Source organism: Chelmon rostratus, chromosome 6 (assembly GCF_017976325.1).
Source record: "Chelmon rostratus isolate fCheRos1 chromosome 6, fCheRos1.pri, whole genome shotgun sequence".
Classification (NCBI taxonomy): domain Eukaryota; kingdom Metazoa; phylum Chordata; class Actinopteri; order Chaetodontiformes; family Chaetodontidae; genus Chelmon; species Chelmon rostratus.
Window position 1 is genome coordinate 12,996,440 of NC_055663.1, and position 15,449 is coordinate 13,011,888.

General features: G+C 42.3%; 2 protein-coding genes across 3 annotated transcripts; one reads left to right on the top strand and one right to left on the bottom strand.

The window, feature by feature from the left end:
- The first annotated feature begins 1,416 nt into the window (after positions 1-1,416).
- On the top strand, positions 1,417-6,637 carry LOC121607936 (fatty acyl-CoA hydrolase precursor, medium chain-like). Its single transcript, XM_041938998.1, has 13 exons — positions 1,417-1,588; positions 3,145-3,337; positions 3,426-3,567; positions 3,835-3,968; positions 4,099-4,252; positions 4,351-4,455; positions 4,557-4,655; positions 5,009-5,146; positions 5,242-5,319; positions 5,403-5,550; positions 5,657-5,806; positions 5,923-5,998; positions 6,083-6,637. Exons 1-13 carry the CDS (start codon positions 1,513-1,515, stop codon positions 6,264-6,266), a joined length of 1,677 nt encoding a protein of 558 aa, XP_041794932.1. The 5' UTR covers positions 1,417-1,512; the 3' UTR covers positions 6,267-6,637.
- Positions 6,638-6,971: 334 nt separating this feature from the next.
- Positions 6,972-15,437, bottom strand: fbxo31 (F-box protein 31). 2 transcript variants are annotated; one of them, XM_041939001.1, is made up of 10 exons: positions 14,938-15,437; positions 13,165-13,236; positions 12,624-12,710; positions 12,154-12,230; positions 11,797-11,964; positions 11,615-11,689; positions 11,337-11,446; positions 10,979-11,132; positions 9,971-10,317; positions 6,972-8,834 (listed from the first exon to the last, which is right to left on the bottom strand). In XM_041939001.1, exons 1-10 carry the CDS (start codon positions 15,350-15,352, stop codon positions 8,612-8,614), a joined length of 1,728 nt encoding a protein of 575 aa, XP_041794935.1. In that variant the 5' UTR covers positions 15,353-15,437; the 3' UTR covers positions 6,972-8,611. The 2 variants fall into 2 exon arrangements, with proteins under 2 accessions (XP_041794935.1, XP_041794934.1); XM_041939000.1 differs by lacking the exon at positions 12,624-12,710.
- Positions 15,438-15,449: the final 12 nt, after the last annotated feature.

Consider the following 15,449-nt stretch of genomic DNA (forward strand, 5'->3'; position numbering starts at 1 on the left):
TAGCAACAGGAGAGAATCATCTCAGGTGACAGTTGTCAACAGTTCACTTAAATTACAGGAAAATAAGAAAGAAAAATAAGAAACCTGTCAATAGTTTTCTTTGTCTTGGGTGGAAACCCCTTTAAAGGCCACGAGTGGAATGCGCTTGCAGCCCCACCGGTGCTTGCAGCCCCACCGGTGCCTGCAAACCCTGACTCATATGGGCTAGACCAGTCACTCCAACAGTCCAGTGGGATTGTCCTTTGTGTTTGGTTTTGGCCATGTGGGGGTTATCCCAGGATACAAAGAATTGGTCACTTCTCCGAAACCAAGGCATGAGCTGAACACAGTATGTGCAGCCACTGTTCTTCAGAGGAAGAAAAAGGCAGTGAAGAGAATCCCCAAAGGTCAATGGCAAAGCATGAGCCAACCACCTTGAGCACAAAGGTGGGGTTAGGCTTCATTGACACTTTGACATACCCTGGGGCATGCATGAAGGATACACTGAGACCATGTGAAGGTCACTGACCCATTTAGCAAGTGCCAAATAACACTGTCTGCGGAATGTTTCAAGACAACTTCCTCTCGTGGTTGAAATGGGGAACCAGAGAGCCCTTCCAAAACCGCTGCTAAGTCCCTTGAGGGCACCAGTGGCCTGTGGATGGAGTGGAGCCTTTGTGCCCCTTTCATAAAATGGTATACCAAAGGATGTTGGCGACGTGTTTTGCATTCAAACCCCACATTACGTACAGCGGTCGCAGTCAAGTACACTTTTATTATGGGGAATTCTTTCAGTTTGTCAATCAACCACCTTAGTACACCACACAAACTCTCAGGTTCAGGGACAGACTGAAGGTAAGTCCTTTGTACTTGTAAGACAACCCAATGTGAACCACTCACACCAGTGCACCTAACGCAGCAGGGAAGCATGAGTGAGTTTACACTTTATTATTTACCCCATAATTCCATTACTGCGACATTTCAGAGTTTTGATGTCCTCAGTATTAATCTACAATGCAGGAAAAAATGAAGAAATGATATTGAATGAGAGGGCGTGTCAAAACTTTTTTACGGTCAGTTGCAACAATATGCTCATTGTTACTGTGAACAACTACAGTTCTAAATATCCCCTGTGTCTATGTAGCTCATGGGAGATGTTCTTCTGTCCTGCAAACAAAATATTTGTACTTTTGTCTTGGTCTTGATGGAAGTATAACATTTTGCAAGCCAGCGATACAGTACTTATTTCGCCAAGACAGTCAAGTCCAATATTTTGTTTTAATTTACATGAAGACAGATGAAAGAATCCTTTCAACAGAAAATGCCTTAAGCCATAGTGGCCAGTGGGACAGGAGGGAGTGTTTCTGTTCAGTTCCTGTCACTGTGGTGTAAAACCTGATGACTCATGTCATAATGTAACATTAGGTGGAGCATTGCCTCGGTTGAAGTTGTAAGACAGAAGGTTCACAGAAGGTGACATCGTTTTTTGCTCTTTCCCAGCAGAGTGCTGCTGTCTGCACAGAGACGATCATCATGAAGTTCTGTGCAACACAAACTTTTTTCTTTCTCACGTCTGTTTTGTTTCTCTGTGTTGCTGCAGACCTACATGGTAAGTAGGACAAACCTGCTTTCTTTGCACAATGATACGGGCGTCAAAAAGCAAACATTACTTGTAGATCTGACTGCATTGTTCATCTGAATTACAACACATGCCTACCCTGGCTCCAGTATATTCATTTGTTTTTAATGCGTCTCTCCTGGTTATGAATCAGTTGTTAAACTTGATGGGCCACCTTACCTGTTGGCATGTTACCTGTTGCACTTTAACCCTACTCCTGTCTTCGGGTCAATTTTGACCTGTTTTCAAGTGTTTGCATATCATAACTATGGTTTTCTCTCATATAATTGCTTGAAAATGACATGGATGGTTCCATACTATGCTCTTTGCAAGTAAAATTAATTATGACTATATTCTTTGAATTATGTGTTCTTTGAATTTATAGCATCTGTGGTCTTCCTGGTCAAATTTGACGCAGCCACAGTAAGTGGTATAATGGATCATACTATTGTGCTTTCCAGTACAATAAACACAGACACGCACACACACACACACACACACACACACACACGCACACACAAACATTTATACTTCATGCATTATAAACAGCTAAACCACACCGGGTCAATTTTGACCCGGGAGGACAACAGGTGTGACTATTTGCTGCCATTAAAAAATTTTACATTCTTTCAAAACAGTGTCCTGACTAAACTTTGACACATGCCAGTCTGTGATAATACATTAATTTATGTGCCTCAGATCATAACCATAGTCAACATCTATTATATCATACATTACAAAAATAAGTGTAAAATATATGTTGATGTGTTGGAAACAAGTTGACTAAAAAGGTTCAACACAGAATTTGATGATTATTTTATACTTCATGCTTTACAAGCAGTCAAACCAGACCGGGTCAATTTTGATCCAGGAAGACAAAAGGTGCATAGTAGATGGGAAAACAATACGAGGGTTAAACAACGCTACCTTTTACCTACATAATGGAAAAGCTCACTGTGTCCAAAGGTGAAACTCTTATCCTGAAGACCCAGGCAGGTTGCAACTTTTAATAATTAGGCTTTTCTTCTGGCTTTAGCATGATGCAGACAACATGAATATGGGAACGACTGTGGCTTTATAAACAAATGCCATAGGCTAATCAATGTGGTGGAAAATTGCCAGAATGGAGCAATGTGACAGATCATCTTTGCCAAGTAGAAATCCTTTGATTTCTTTTTTGAACAACCTTGGTCTTTTTAGTTTTAGTCATCAATTCTATTGTGATATGTCCTTATTCACCAGATTGATTGTAGATTTTAGATTGTCTTGAGATTAGATCAACACAACTTTACAAAGGCCTTATTTCACATAAATATCCAGCACGCAATTTACTCAAATTATTGAAACCTGTTGTGTTGAGACAGAATGTTAACACACTCAAAATGTATCACTAATTGCATTGCAAAACTGTATTCAGTGGGTCACAGTGGAACCAGTTTGTAGCTGTGCATCCTGACCTTTCTGTGTGTGTATTTGAATTGGAAATTGAATTGCTAAATTGTGAAGTGTCACATTATGATTCTGACTCAGTCTTAATATCCTGACAGCACCTGAAGTCCACACAAAGCTCGGCAGCCTGAGGGGTGCATATGTGAGCGTAAAGGGGAAGGAGACGGGCGTCCATGCCTACCTGGGTATCCCATTTGCCAAGCCACCCATCGGCCCTGCTCTGAGACTGGCTGCACCTCAGCCAGTAGAGGGATGGGAAGGAGTGAGGGATGCCACCCGGCAGCCACCCATGTAAGACTTTCATGCCCTTCACTTGTTGCACACCACACTTGGAGAAATTATGCCCAGTATGTGTTAGTAAAACATGTCTCTTTTTCAGGTGTGTTCAGCATAAACAGCTTGTTCATGATCTGCTTGATAAACTCAGTGGCCTGTTGGCTGAAATCCCAGACATTTCAGAAGACTGCCTTTACCTCAACATTTACACTCCTGCAAACAGAGCTCACAATGCCAAGCTCCCAGTAAGAACCCTTTGCTGCAGGTTTGGAGTGGTGCTGCTCCCTTACTAAGATTCTGCTTTAGATCGTGTTCTTGGATGAGTTTGCTTGATTGCTTTTGAAGAATCCATGATGGCCAGACTGCAAACTTTGAAATACTCAGTTTCTCACCATGAATTCTTTGTTGTAGTGGGATTTAATTCTTTGTTTTGGTTTACTGTAGTTTAATTGATATTATGAGTTTATTATGACCAGTCAGAATAAAGTAAAAATGTCCTTGTTTCCTACCAGGTCATGGTCTGGATCCATGGTGGAGGGTTTACTCTGGGGTCAGCTTCAGTGTTTGATGGCTCCGCCCTGGCTGCATATCAGGATGTGGTTGTTGTTCTGATCCAGTACCGCTTGGGACTTCTGGGCTTTCTCAGGTGAAAAGACACAAGTCACAAAGCACAGTTAGAATGAACATACTATCTGTGCCACAATGACAGTTCAAAGTTACTTTTACCATCTGTTGTAAACATAGCATGGCAGACAATAATTGTCTGTTCTATCCAGCACTGGAGATGAACACGTGTCAGGGAACTTTGGTCTGCTGGACCAGGTCCAAGCTTTGAGGTGGACCCAGGAGCACATTCATAACTTTGGAGGGGACCCTGACTCAGTTACTATATTTGGGGAATCTGCTGGTGGAGTGAGCGTATCACTCCTGGTAAGGATCATTCTGCAGATAAAGTGCTTTCTTTGCAAGTATTGCACAGTGTTGCTGCTCACAGAACTTTTCCTCTTTCCTGTCAACTGAATCAACAGCTCCTCTCACCACTGTCTCATGGCCTTTTCCACCGTGCCATTGCTGAGAGTGGCACTGCTGCACTGGATTTAGTCATTGCAAACGATCCTCTACCAGTGACTCAGGTGGATTATCACTGTTTATTTTTGTGTTTTGTGTGTCTTCACTTTGTTCACAATATTGGCAACGATCACAACATCTGTATTTTCTAAATTGTTGTCCTCAGATGGTAGCAGATGGATGTGGCTGTAGCCTCGAAAGCACAGAGAAGATCGCTAAATGCATAAAAAACCTTGATATTAGTGCCATTGTGACTATTGGGCAGGTGAGATATTGTCTGTAAAACTGATTCTGACTGACTTAATGAGGTTATTATTATTATTATTATTATTATTATTATTATTATTATTATTATTGTTGTTGTTGTTGTTGTTGTTGTTGTTGTTGTTGTTATTGTTGTTATTTTTATTGTTATGATGCTCCTGAAAGTTGTTCATTACTTGAAAGTTGTTCTTGTTCTTTTTTGCATGCCCTTGTGTTTCCACCCTTTGAGCTGCTAGAACTGTAAATTTCTTTTTGGAGATTAATAAAGTATCTATCTACCTATTATTATTATTTTTATGTATTTATGTTGTCTTTTTCTGAAATTTTCTCTATTAAATGTTTTATTCTCTCAAGAATCAAAGATTTCCCATAAATGTTGATGGACACTTCCTGAGAAAACCTGTGGATGAGCTGCTCCATAAACATGAACTTCTCACTGTGCCATTCATGACTGGTGTTAATGATCATGAAGGCGGCTGGTTACTTCCTGATGTAAGTATGAATGTTAAATTGTTACAGACTCATAGATTAGCCCATAAAAATATGTGTTTGTTTGAAATGGTAATTCCAGCTGTGTCTTCCTTCAGTTCTTTGCTCCTCCAAACTGGACAGAGGGAATGGATCGGGAGCAGGTCGTGAACAGCCTTTCCATATTTTACCCTGATGTAAGAAAGACACTACCAGTACAATATCATACTGTTTCATCTTGCTCAAACTTCTCTGACAGTTATGTTGTCATTTTCTCAAGGCCAAAGATGCAGTCTTTAGCAATTTGGTAGTAGATGAATATATTGGAACCGGTGAAGATCGTGTGAAAAACAGAGACGGGTTCACTGAGGTTATTGGAGATATGATATTCACCATTCCAGCCATTAAGACTGCCAATGCACACAGAGGTAGTTTATTTACACAATATAGTGAATCTATTTTCCAACCATTTTTTTTACTTTTTGCTTCACAGTCATTCAGAAATAACATATCACACTCTTTGTCTACTACTAGATGCAGGCGCCTCCGTGTACCTGTATGAGTACCGCCATCCACCAAAATTCCTGCAGGCAAAAAGGCCAAGCTTTGTTAGGAGTGACCATTCAGATGAAATCTTTACAGTATTAGGATTTTGCTTCACAACTACTCATGTGAAATTAGCCGGTAAGTGAGTTCAATATAAAAACCCCTATTTCAACATCCCACCAGAGACCCAGGTTTTTCCTGTGTTTTCTATGATAAAGTACAAAGTGTTTTTCCAGCTGGTCATTATTTCACAGCAGATGCATGCTCTGAAGAGGAGGAGCAGTTGAGCGAAACCATGATGAGCTACTGGGGCAACTTTGCTCGCACAGGGTAGGAATTAACCCTCATTCTAAATTAGAATATACATGGAGATAAGACAAACTTGTTTCTGAGTGTGTGTGTGTGTGTGTGTAGGTCTCCTAATGGGAAAGGTCTTGTCCATTGGCCAAAGTACGGAGCAGAAGGAGACTACTTGAAAATTGATGCAAAGGAGCAGGCAGCGAGTCAGCACTTGAAGAAGGACCGGTTCGTCTTCATCACTCAGACCCTCCCGGAGAAGATCCAACAATATTATGAGAAGGAGCACAGCGAGCTGTAGAACAGTCACCTCCCCTTTCAAGTTTTTTTTATTGATTCCACCTTAAACAAATCATTTGAAACTGCATCACACACACTGTGAAACCACTGTTAAAACTAATGTGATTTTAATAATAAAGTAAGTTGTGTGTTGGGACAGCAGGGGATTTTGAAACTTTTTCATAATCATTTTGATTTCATGGCATATCGCTTCAGGGAATACTTTAATAAAATCTAAAAGCCCAACAGGAAATATGTGGTTGAAAGACACTTCCATCATGAGATACCACTACTGCGTTAGCCTAATATCTCTTTTTAATGATGTTGTTTGAAGAACCAATAAAAACTCACGTGAGAAATCTTGTACCATTCAGTTATGATTCAGTTATGTTTGGTTTGTATTCATTTAATTCTCCATTCACAAACATGAAAAAGACAAAATTGGGAACACAAGCACTGGCCGTAGTTGTGAAAGGGTTAATATGTGTTTCAGTAGACGAGCTTGTAACCAGGGTTTATCATGGGTCCAGCACTTCAGTCTGAGAGGTGATCATGGGTCACTTAATACTTAATAGTGACAACAGTTGTTTGTTTGCAATATTGGGTTTCGTAGCTCACAGGGCTTGTGTAATATAGTGTGGCAACAGGAGAGAATCATTTCAGGTGATAGTTGTCAACAGTTCACTTGAATTGCAGGAAAATAAAGAAAAAAGAGACCTGACAATAATGTCCTTTTCAGTTTTGTATTTTTTTTATTACTGAGAAGAGCGCTTAAGCTGAAAAGCTCCCTGAAGTCCGATGTGAGCAGTTCAATAGGTCAGACTTGGTTCATTTTCCTCAAAATCAGGCGTATGGCATTGGAAATAGTACAAAGCAACATTTTCAAAGGCAAATCAGTCAAATAGCTGGGTACAGAGGGCTTACAGATGGGAGAATGCATGAAACAAATGTTAGAAATATCAGCGGAAATTAATAAAATGATAAAATTAAGTTGATGATGCTTTGCAGATACCTTTTTTTGCAAATGTTAATAAAGCTGCAGTCTGATAGAAAAGTGCTGGCCAGTGGTTTTGAATGATTCCCTATACTGCCCAGAAAAGTGCACTTGGAGTAGGAAAGCTACTGGGCAACACCATCAGGCCGTAATGAGACGAACAGACACTTACTTGGTACTTTAAGCTGTTAGTTTGTATTGTGTTCAGCTAGCCTGATCTCAATTTTGAAATAAATTGTAAAACTGGAGGGAATAGCTTTGCAGGTGTAAAGCCAGGCAAACGTCATGTCAGCCATTTAAATAAACAATATATGCAATACATTTCAAAGGTAAGAGACGCTTCTGTTTCACATCATAATTCTATCAGCACATAAACTGTAGAATTTCAATTAAATGCAGTTTATGTATTGGTTATATAATTCTATTGAAGTACAATACATCTTTCCAACTTACATAATATTATGTTGGGTGTGGCGACAAAAATATGTTTGACTTAAGACCATGAGTCAAAGCATATCAGTGAAAAGGATATCTCTTAAGTTCAAAGGGAAAAAAACATGTCAGTCTGCCCAACAATGGTGATACAGTATAGCTACAGTGTTTGATGAGTCAGCAAATCCCCTCTTGTCAATGATTAGAAAACTGCCCAGCTGTAAAACTTACTCAATTTCCAATTCCAACTGGACAACTGAATCGAATGAGATTAACTTCATACACCTGTAAAACACCTGAGAGGCTGTCTTTTTTTTTTCTTTTTAAATTCTGATGTGTCTAAAGCAAAAAAAAACAACAACAAAAAACAGGCATGCTGCTTCATGAAAGTAAAGCATCATGTTCAAGATCATGGTTATGAGTGTAATGCGATTCGATCTAAATAAAATGCAGCATGCAGATCGATATGTTGGGCACTAAAATCAGTATAATACTATATTTTAGAATACACTGGATACCTTTATCTTCTTCAAGCACTAACAAGTACAGACATGGTTTTAGAATCAGAGGCACGTACAGTTTGATCCATAGTAAGTGGTATGAAATTTCATTCCTTATCTCCTGCAGGGAATAAATAAATAAATAACATTAACATGAACTACTATCATGCTGAAGTGAGGTGATAAATGGTGACTTGGGGGGCCTTTCAAAGTGCTTGGGATGACAAAACTAGCTTATTTAGACAGTAAAGTCCAATGTGTTGTGAAGCAGATACGGACAGAGCCTGTAGAGTTAATGTCATGACCTAACGCGATAGTAACGATGTCAGCAGAGGACAGAGGTGGCTCGGGTTTGATGTTGTGATGTGTGGTCGTGGTTGTAATTATGCATTGTGGGAGGAGATAAGTCTCCTTATCTCCTAAGGAGATAAGCATGGTGCATCAGGATGTCCAGGACTGCATGTTGCGCAGCATAGCCTCAAACCGCTCCATGTTTGGGGCGTGAGCGTGGGCTAGGTGGTCCGTCAGGCGACTGTACAGACTGAAAGACTTCAACTCCAGCCAGATGAAACCAAAGCGGTCCTGATCAAACAGCACAAAAAGGCCCGGGGTGCGCTCTGGACTTGTGAAGCCATGCCCAGCGATCAGGCCTGTCCCATAGAAGCTGCAATGGAGGAACATCAATTCATCAATATTTTGATTCATATCACTTTCAGTGGGTTGTCGACTCTAACAAACACTGAGAATAGACAAGAATAAGAACAGGAAATGGTTATGGCTGCAGTGTTTAACTATTAATCTATAATAATTGCTGAATATTATTTTACAGTGATTGCAGATTCATGCAGACTAATTAATAAGGAATCTGTGACCCTTTGCTAAACCCTGCCCTCCTTAGTTACTGTTGCTAGACCTGTCAAGCTTTCCACGGCATGCAAGAGTTTATGGTGATGACAGTGGCAGATTTAACATCAATCTTTATAAGTATAGCTAGCTAATGGACACATGTGACACATTTTAACAAAGAGGCCTGTAAAAGGGTCTAAAATATGTTCAGTACTTGATGGATATGAACATGAATCAATATATGCTGATATCTCTCCTCTTAGAGCCTCATGCACACAATAACATGCAGAGAAATGCAAAGCTTGACAGGCCTGCTGCTGCCTAGTTACAGTTACTCAGCTATGATTGGACAGTTGCTGTAAGAGGGGTTTAGCGAAGGGTCAGTTATCCACGTCCATCTTCTAACTCAATAATACATTGTAAATGTATATGGAAAGCGTTTCATTGAGTGAAATCAGTGTGTTTGCTTTTAGGGTGATAATAATGCCACCAGAGCACATGACCAAGTGGAAAAAGATTTATGTAGCTGCGTTCTTGTCAGTTGCAAGAGGCACTATGGTCAACTGGCCTGATCAAACCGTCCACCTCGAGTTGAAGCACAAAAGCAGGCACTCTGCCCCACCCATCCATTTTGCAACATACCCAGTTTAATTCATTGTGAAAGCCAAAATCCTCATAATCATTCCTATGTATATGGTCATATGATAAGCTACAACATAACACATGAATTCAACAGTTTTACAGATGTTCAGCTAATTCAACACACATGCTGACGGCACTCATTAGAGAATGATATGATTTCAGCCCATTGGCCGTGAACTTTCAACAGTAACTAACTTTTAACAGCTCAGCAACAATAGGTACACTAAGTCCAACACCGTGGGTACTGGGGCAAAGGTAGCTACAATCAATCCATCTGTCAACTGTGGAATTCATACTGTATGTAGTTCTTACCATTCCCTGCAGGTGCGAGGGTACACCTCGTTGCGAGCCGTAACCTCCAGGGGCAGGATGAAGGGCTGGGCTTCAGGAGGACTGGTGGTGGTGCTGCTGGGGCCAGGGTCTGCCTCCGCCCCTTCTGCTGCACTGGCACTACCACAGGCCCCCTTTGCTGCCCCTCTGACTGTGGCGGAAGTGCCCTTGGCCTGTTGCTCTGCTTCTCTCTGCACTTCTTCTTGTACGCCCAGTACCAGCCGGGACAGCTCCTCTATGTTGCGCTGTTGCTCCAAGTCTGGGAGGACCACAGGTCGGCTCAGGTCAACATCCAAAGTGAGTTGCCCTGCAGGAACATTGGGGTCCCCCTGCACAAAGGAGTACAATTACAGTTACCACTACCGGCTTTGGTGGGTCAACGTTACAAACCTGATTCCAAAACAGTTGGGACACAAAACAGAATTTTACTCCATTGAACACAGTACGGTTTTACCTCATCAACTGATTTTTGTGAATATCTGCCTATTCTGAATCTGATGCAGCGACATGATTCAAACAAGCTGGGACAGGAGCAACAAAAGACTGGGAAAGTAGTGGAACGCTCCAAGAACACCTGTTTGGAACAATCCACAGGTAAACAGGTTCACTGGTAAGAGGTGACAGTATCATGTATGGCTGTTCACAAGCAAGGATGGAGCGATATGGAACAGCTGTTTAAACTGTCACCAGTAAACACAGTTCGTTTGCAAACAACTGAATTCTGTGTCACACAGTGTTCTTTTTTGGAATCTGGGTTGAATGCTCCTTTCAAAGGCTGGATAGTTTGCTTTTGGAGAGGAAGAGGAAGACCTGGAGAACATTTACAGGATATTAAATGATTCACAGGAAAGCGGTAGAATATCAGTGTGTTCACTGAATTGTACTCAGCCTGCGATTACTTTACATTGCAGGTCTGGCACACATTGCTATAGTTAAAAAAATATTTTTGAGACGAGCACAGGCTCTGATAATGATTGTTCATTAACTTACAGTGAGCTTGGTGGCTCTCGCAGAAGTCTCGTGGAAACTGAGCATGACTATCTCCAAGCCGTGACTGCCATAGGTGCCTTTGAAGAGGCCTGGCTGCAGCAGGTCAGAGGGCATCGGAGGGGGCAGGTAGATCCTCCGGTACGTCAAGCAGTTACTGTCAAAAGAAGCGGGATAAAAGACAGCTTTATACCTGAGCCTCTGCTACGTTCACCAAAACTCTGTGAGCCCACAAGAGAAACCAGAACCCTCTCTTCAGATAAAATGCCTTTCTCATCATTGCTGTTTAACCTGTAGGAGCTACTGACACTCGCTGAGCTTCAGCTACAGAGAACGTGTGATGTAAAGAAGAGACTCATACTCGTATTGACTCGTATAAATGAACTTCATCAGGATGAGCTCCTGCATGTGCTCATGGAAGATTTCTTCCAGTGTCCGGCCCCATTCTTCCTCCAACCACGTCCTGAACTCCTGCACACACACACATACACACAGAGAAATTACAGAACAGTTACATAACAGTGTAATACTACTCTTTTGCCATAATAAAAGCATGTTCAAGAGGGAAGCAAGATAAGTGAACATTTACAACAGGTCATCAACAGGTTTCACTTAGTACAGTTATCAGTTTTGACCCACCTCCTGTCTGCCTCCAGGCATGCGGTGGTGATCAGTCTGGTTACATTTTGTTGAAAATTCATCCTTTTTCACAGTCTAAAAATAACACAATATGACACAAATTAAAGGTTAAGCTACTTCTATTAGCCTTCAACCTCGAATTAAAGTATTGTTCGGTGCACAGAGAAGCTTTTGTGCTGTACCTGTATGTCTCCTTTGTGGGGACCCTTGTGTCCGTACATGCACTCCACGGTGGCCTTTTTGCTCTCCCACATGTGGATACGAAAGAGCGGCCGTCGTCTCATGGGATCCTCAACGCGGGGGTCATGAGGCGGCAAATACATCCAGCCAATGATGAACAGCCCATCCACCTGAATGAGAAACACTTTTAATAATTTATCACCCGCTGATATTATCCTGAAGCGTGCCAAAGATGTTGCTGCATTGCTGCATCATAATCACTGGGGGGGGGGTTCATGCAAAAGAGATCAACAAACTGTAAATTGTCGCCATTGTTCCTCATCTTAATGCAAATGGCTTGATTGACAAACAACACTTACCACAACATTGAGCAATCCACCATAAGGCCCTATGTCGGGCTGCCACAAGCCCAAGATATGTCTGTATGGGTGAAGCACTGGAACACAAGAACACAACATCACACCACGCTGATCAGTTTCTGCAACCCTGCACCCATCTTTCACTATGAGCCACACTGTGCGAGGTTAAAAGCAACAGACTTAACCTTTTGTTGTCAGGATGGAGTCTGTGAGATGCAAACCCAATAGAGAAGAGAGTGTAAGCTGACCACGTTCCTGTCAGCCAGTCCAAACAACACACACAGCACAGCACACCAATGTACCCACCCCGCTGTTTCACACTTCATACCATATGAAGGCAAACACACTCACCGTGCACACACGATGCATTAACGCTGCTGCAACTGTTTGCTCAGAAATGAAATCAATAAGACTCCCCCTCACACAACCCCTCATGCTGCAGCCATCCACTTTGAGGCCCATGTACATACAGTGTGTGTACACGTCTCTATAGTCCATGTGCTCGTAGTCCGGGAGGAGCTTCATAAAGCGCCCAGACTTTACCCGCGGGTTGACACCTGGACAGGCACAACACAGGCATGTGTAGGGCAGCGAGGCGGGCTCGGCCCAGCTGGGCCGTTAAGTGAACGCAATAAGTAATCTACTCAAAGAGCCAACAGGCGCCAACAGGCGCCAACACTTAGCCTGGCATGTTTTGTGGCAGCTGTACACCTCTGCTGATGAACAAATGAACAGATAGGAGAGACTACATTACCAAAAGATCAACAGGCTGAGTTAAAGTGGAACAGACAAACCACATTCATGTCAAAAAAAGCAATGTGCTGGGATTGTTTCTCATCTGCTGCTAATCACAGCATGAGGGAGATCTGGACACACACACACACACACACAAGAAAATATGAGGGTGCAAATGTTTAAATGCCCTAATGGAGTATGACTGAACCAAATACTTCCTTGAATTGATTCATGGGTGACATGGGTGAAAGCAGGTTATTCAGCAGTCAAGCTCACGTTTAACATAGAGGTCCTGGCTGGATACGCCTCCCACTTCCATTTTCCTCAGATCATCCTTCATACCGAACTCTGCGGAGAGAAAACATTTACTGTCATTATTTACTGCGTGTCAAATATCTGTTTCAGCATCAGTGGTGATGGGAATGCTCATGCAGTCAGATATTAATCAACTTTCTCTGTATTTTGCGGCGCAAGTCCAAACAACTCGGACTAACGTTGGCGCTCTCAGCCGAGAGCAGTTGAACAGGAAATCTGCCCAGTAGATGGACGCCGAGACCCGATCACATCTGATTCACAAGTTCCTTTATCATAAAAGTGCAGCCCCTGCCATTTGGATATCGCACTCTGCCATATTGCTATTTTGATAATATTTCGATATTTGTTAAGGCCTCTACTTTTATCTCAGTTTGCAGTTTCGTTGCTTGCTGACTCTGTTACAGTGCAGTCATGACCCCAAATCTCCCCAAAACTTCCTCCCAGCTGTCTGCTCACGCTGCTGCCACTAACCTTTATTTTTTAGTCTAGCAAGTGTTCTTCCAGTTAACAGATGCATCATTTCATCTATAAAATGATAACGACATGAAATCAACTGATTGACATTCAAAGTAACTCAATTCAAAATTCAGTTGAAACAGATAGAAGCAGTAAATCCTCACACTGGAGAGGCTGGAGTGAGCAAACGTTTTTTCTAATAAATGACTTCAGGTATGGTTGTTCTATGTGATGCTATTTAATTTTCCTACTGTGAGAGATTTTGTGACACGATTTAAATTGCGGCATCCATCCTTTTACAGTAATATATATGGGTGTAGTAGACTATGAGCAGAACTGAACTGTAGCAATACTGGATCTCTGTTTGATTTCACTCACTGCAGGATCAGTGACGTCTTTAAAATCGCGTCTCAAAACTTATGCTAAAAAAAATAAACTTGTATTCCACCACTTCAACGTGTTTTATCTGTTTCGGTATCATCGTTATTTTCATCTTTATTGTTGGGTATTTTATTCATCTTTATTTTAATATTATTTTAAGCACCTGCTTTCGCTTCCTCAGTTCTGAAGTGTTTTATTCCCATTTAACCACACTAAGCACTTTGTAACTTTGTTCCAAATAGTGCAGCATAAATAAAATGCATCATTATTGTTATAAATAAATTCTAATTTAACTTACCAGAAGTTATTTTCACTTCCACAATAGATTACCTTTATTGCCCACTGCTATTTTTAAAAAGTAATTGATTAATAAAACCTGAACCTTTTCCACAGATTGCTTTCAGAAGTACAACTTAACATTTCAAAACATCACCAGTGAGCTGGAGAATATCAGGCATTGCAACTGCATATTTGCACACAGTATTTGTGTGTCATTGTGTGCATGATAGGAGAAGTGTTTGCTGCCATAGCGCAGTCCCCTGAGGAACACTGAGGGGTGCTGGTGATCAGATAATGCTTGGTCCGGCCCTGCAGAGACAGTCTCATCAGCTGCACAGAATGGCTGACATGGGCCTGATAGCAGTGAGAGGCCTCGGTCTATGTCTTTACAGCGGTGACCAAAGACGCGGGGCTAATTTCCTTCATGATTGCCGTTCAGATGATCGGAAACGCTTTAAAGGGCTGCACGCATATCCGTGGGGGCGCACCGAGCCTGACCAGCACAAGAGGGGATCTCATGCAGGCTGATCATTACATCTGATGCTAATATGTGACTCAAAGCTTGATTTAGCAGCCTGTCGCTCGACCGTCTCGATATCCAGTAATCGCTGTATTTACCTTCAATGCACCGCCTCCTCCAGATGGTTTCAGTGCTGAGAATTTGCTTGAATTTCTTGCAGACGAGGGCGACGTTTGGCAGCGCTGTTCCGGGAAGCAGGGAGAATATCTCCACTAACAGCTCCGGCGGTAGATCCGCTAATGACTGAGGGTGTGGAGGTCCCGTGCTCGTGTGCTCCAGACAGCCTCTTCTGTTGACACGACCGCTGCCATATTCACCAGCGTCACTCGGCCCTGCAGTGGCGACGCCGCTCTCCGGGCCTCCGCCGCCGTCGCCTTGTCTCTGACCCACGATCCGCTCCTCTTCTTCCTCGTCCATGTCGGAATCGCTACCCTGATCCTGCTGATTTTGCCGCTGTCGCCTCCTGCACCTCCGCGACTGACCCACTCCGCAGAGCCTGGCACAAACAGCCATCCGTAGTCACCAAACAGGCAACATTACATCACTACAACACATCGATCAGCTGCAGTGTGGCTCATCTCCTCCTGCCCTTGCGAGCATGGGCAGAAAC

What these genes read in the sequence shown, in the direction of transcription:
- LOC121607936 (XM_041938998.1), top strand. Translation starts at nt 1,513, where the DNA reads ATGAAGTTCTGTGCAACACAAACTTTTTTCTTTCTCACGTCTGTTTTG. An exon ending in GCCACCCGGCAGCCACCCAT is followed by an intron (nt 3,338 to 3,425) that starts GTAAGACTTTCA and finishes TCTCTTTTTCAG; the next exon opens with GTGTGTTCAGCATAAACAGC. An exon ending in GGACTTCTGGGCTTTCTCAG is followed by an intron (nt 3,969 to 4,098) that starts GTGAAAAGACAC and finishes TGTTCTATCCAG; the next exon opens with CACTGGAGATGAACACGTGT.
- fbxo31 (XM_041939001.1), bottom strand. Translation starts at nt 15,352, where the DNA reads ATGGCTGTTTGTGCCAGGCTCTGCGGAGTGGGTCAGTCGCGGAGGTGC. An exon ending in GAGGAGGCGGTGCATTGAAG is followed by an intron (nt 13,237 to 14,937) that starts GTAAATACAGCG and finishes TTCTCTCCGCAG; the next exon opens with AGTTCGGTATGAAGGATGAT. An exon ending in TGCCTGGAGGCAGACAGGAG is followed by an intron (nt 11,447 to 11,614) that starts GTGGGTCAAAAC and finishes GTGTGTGTGCAG; the next exon opens with GAGTTCAGGACGTGGTTGGA.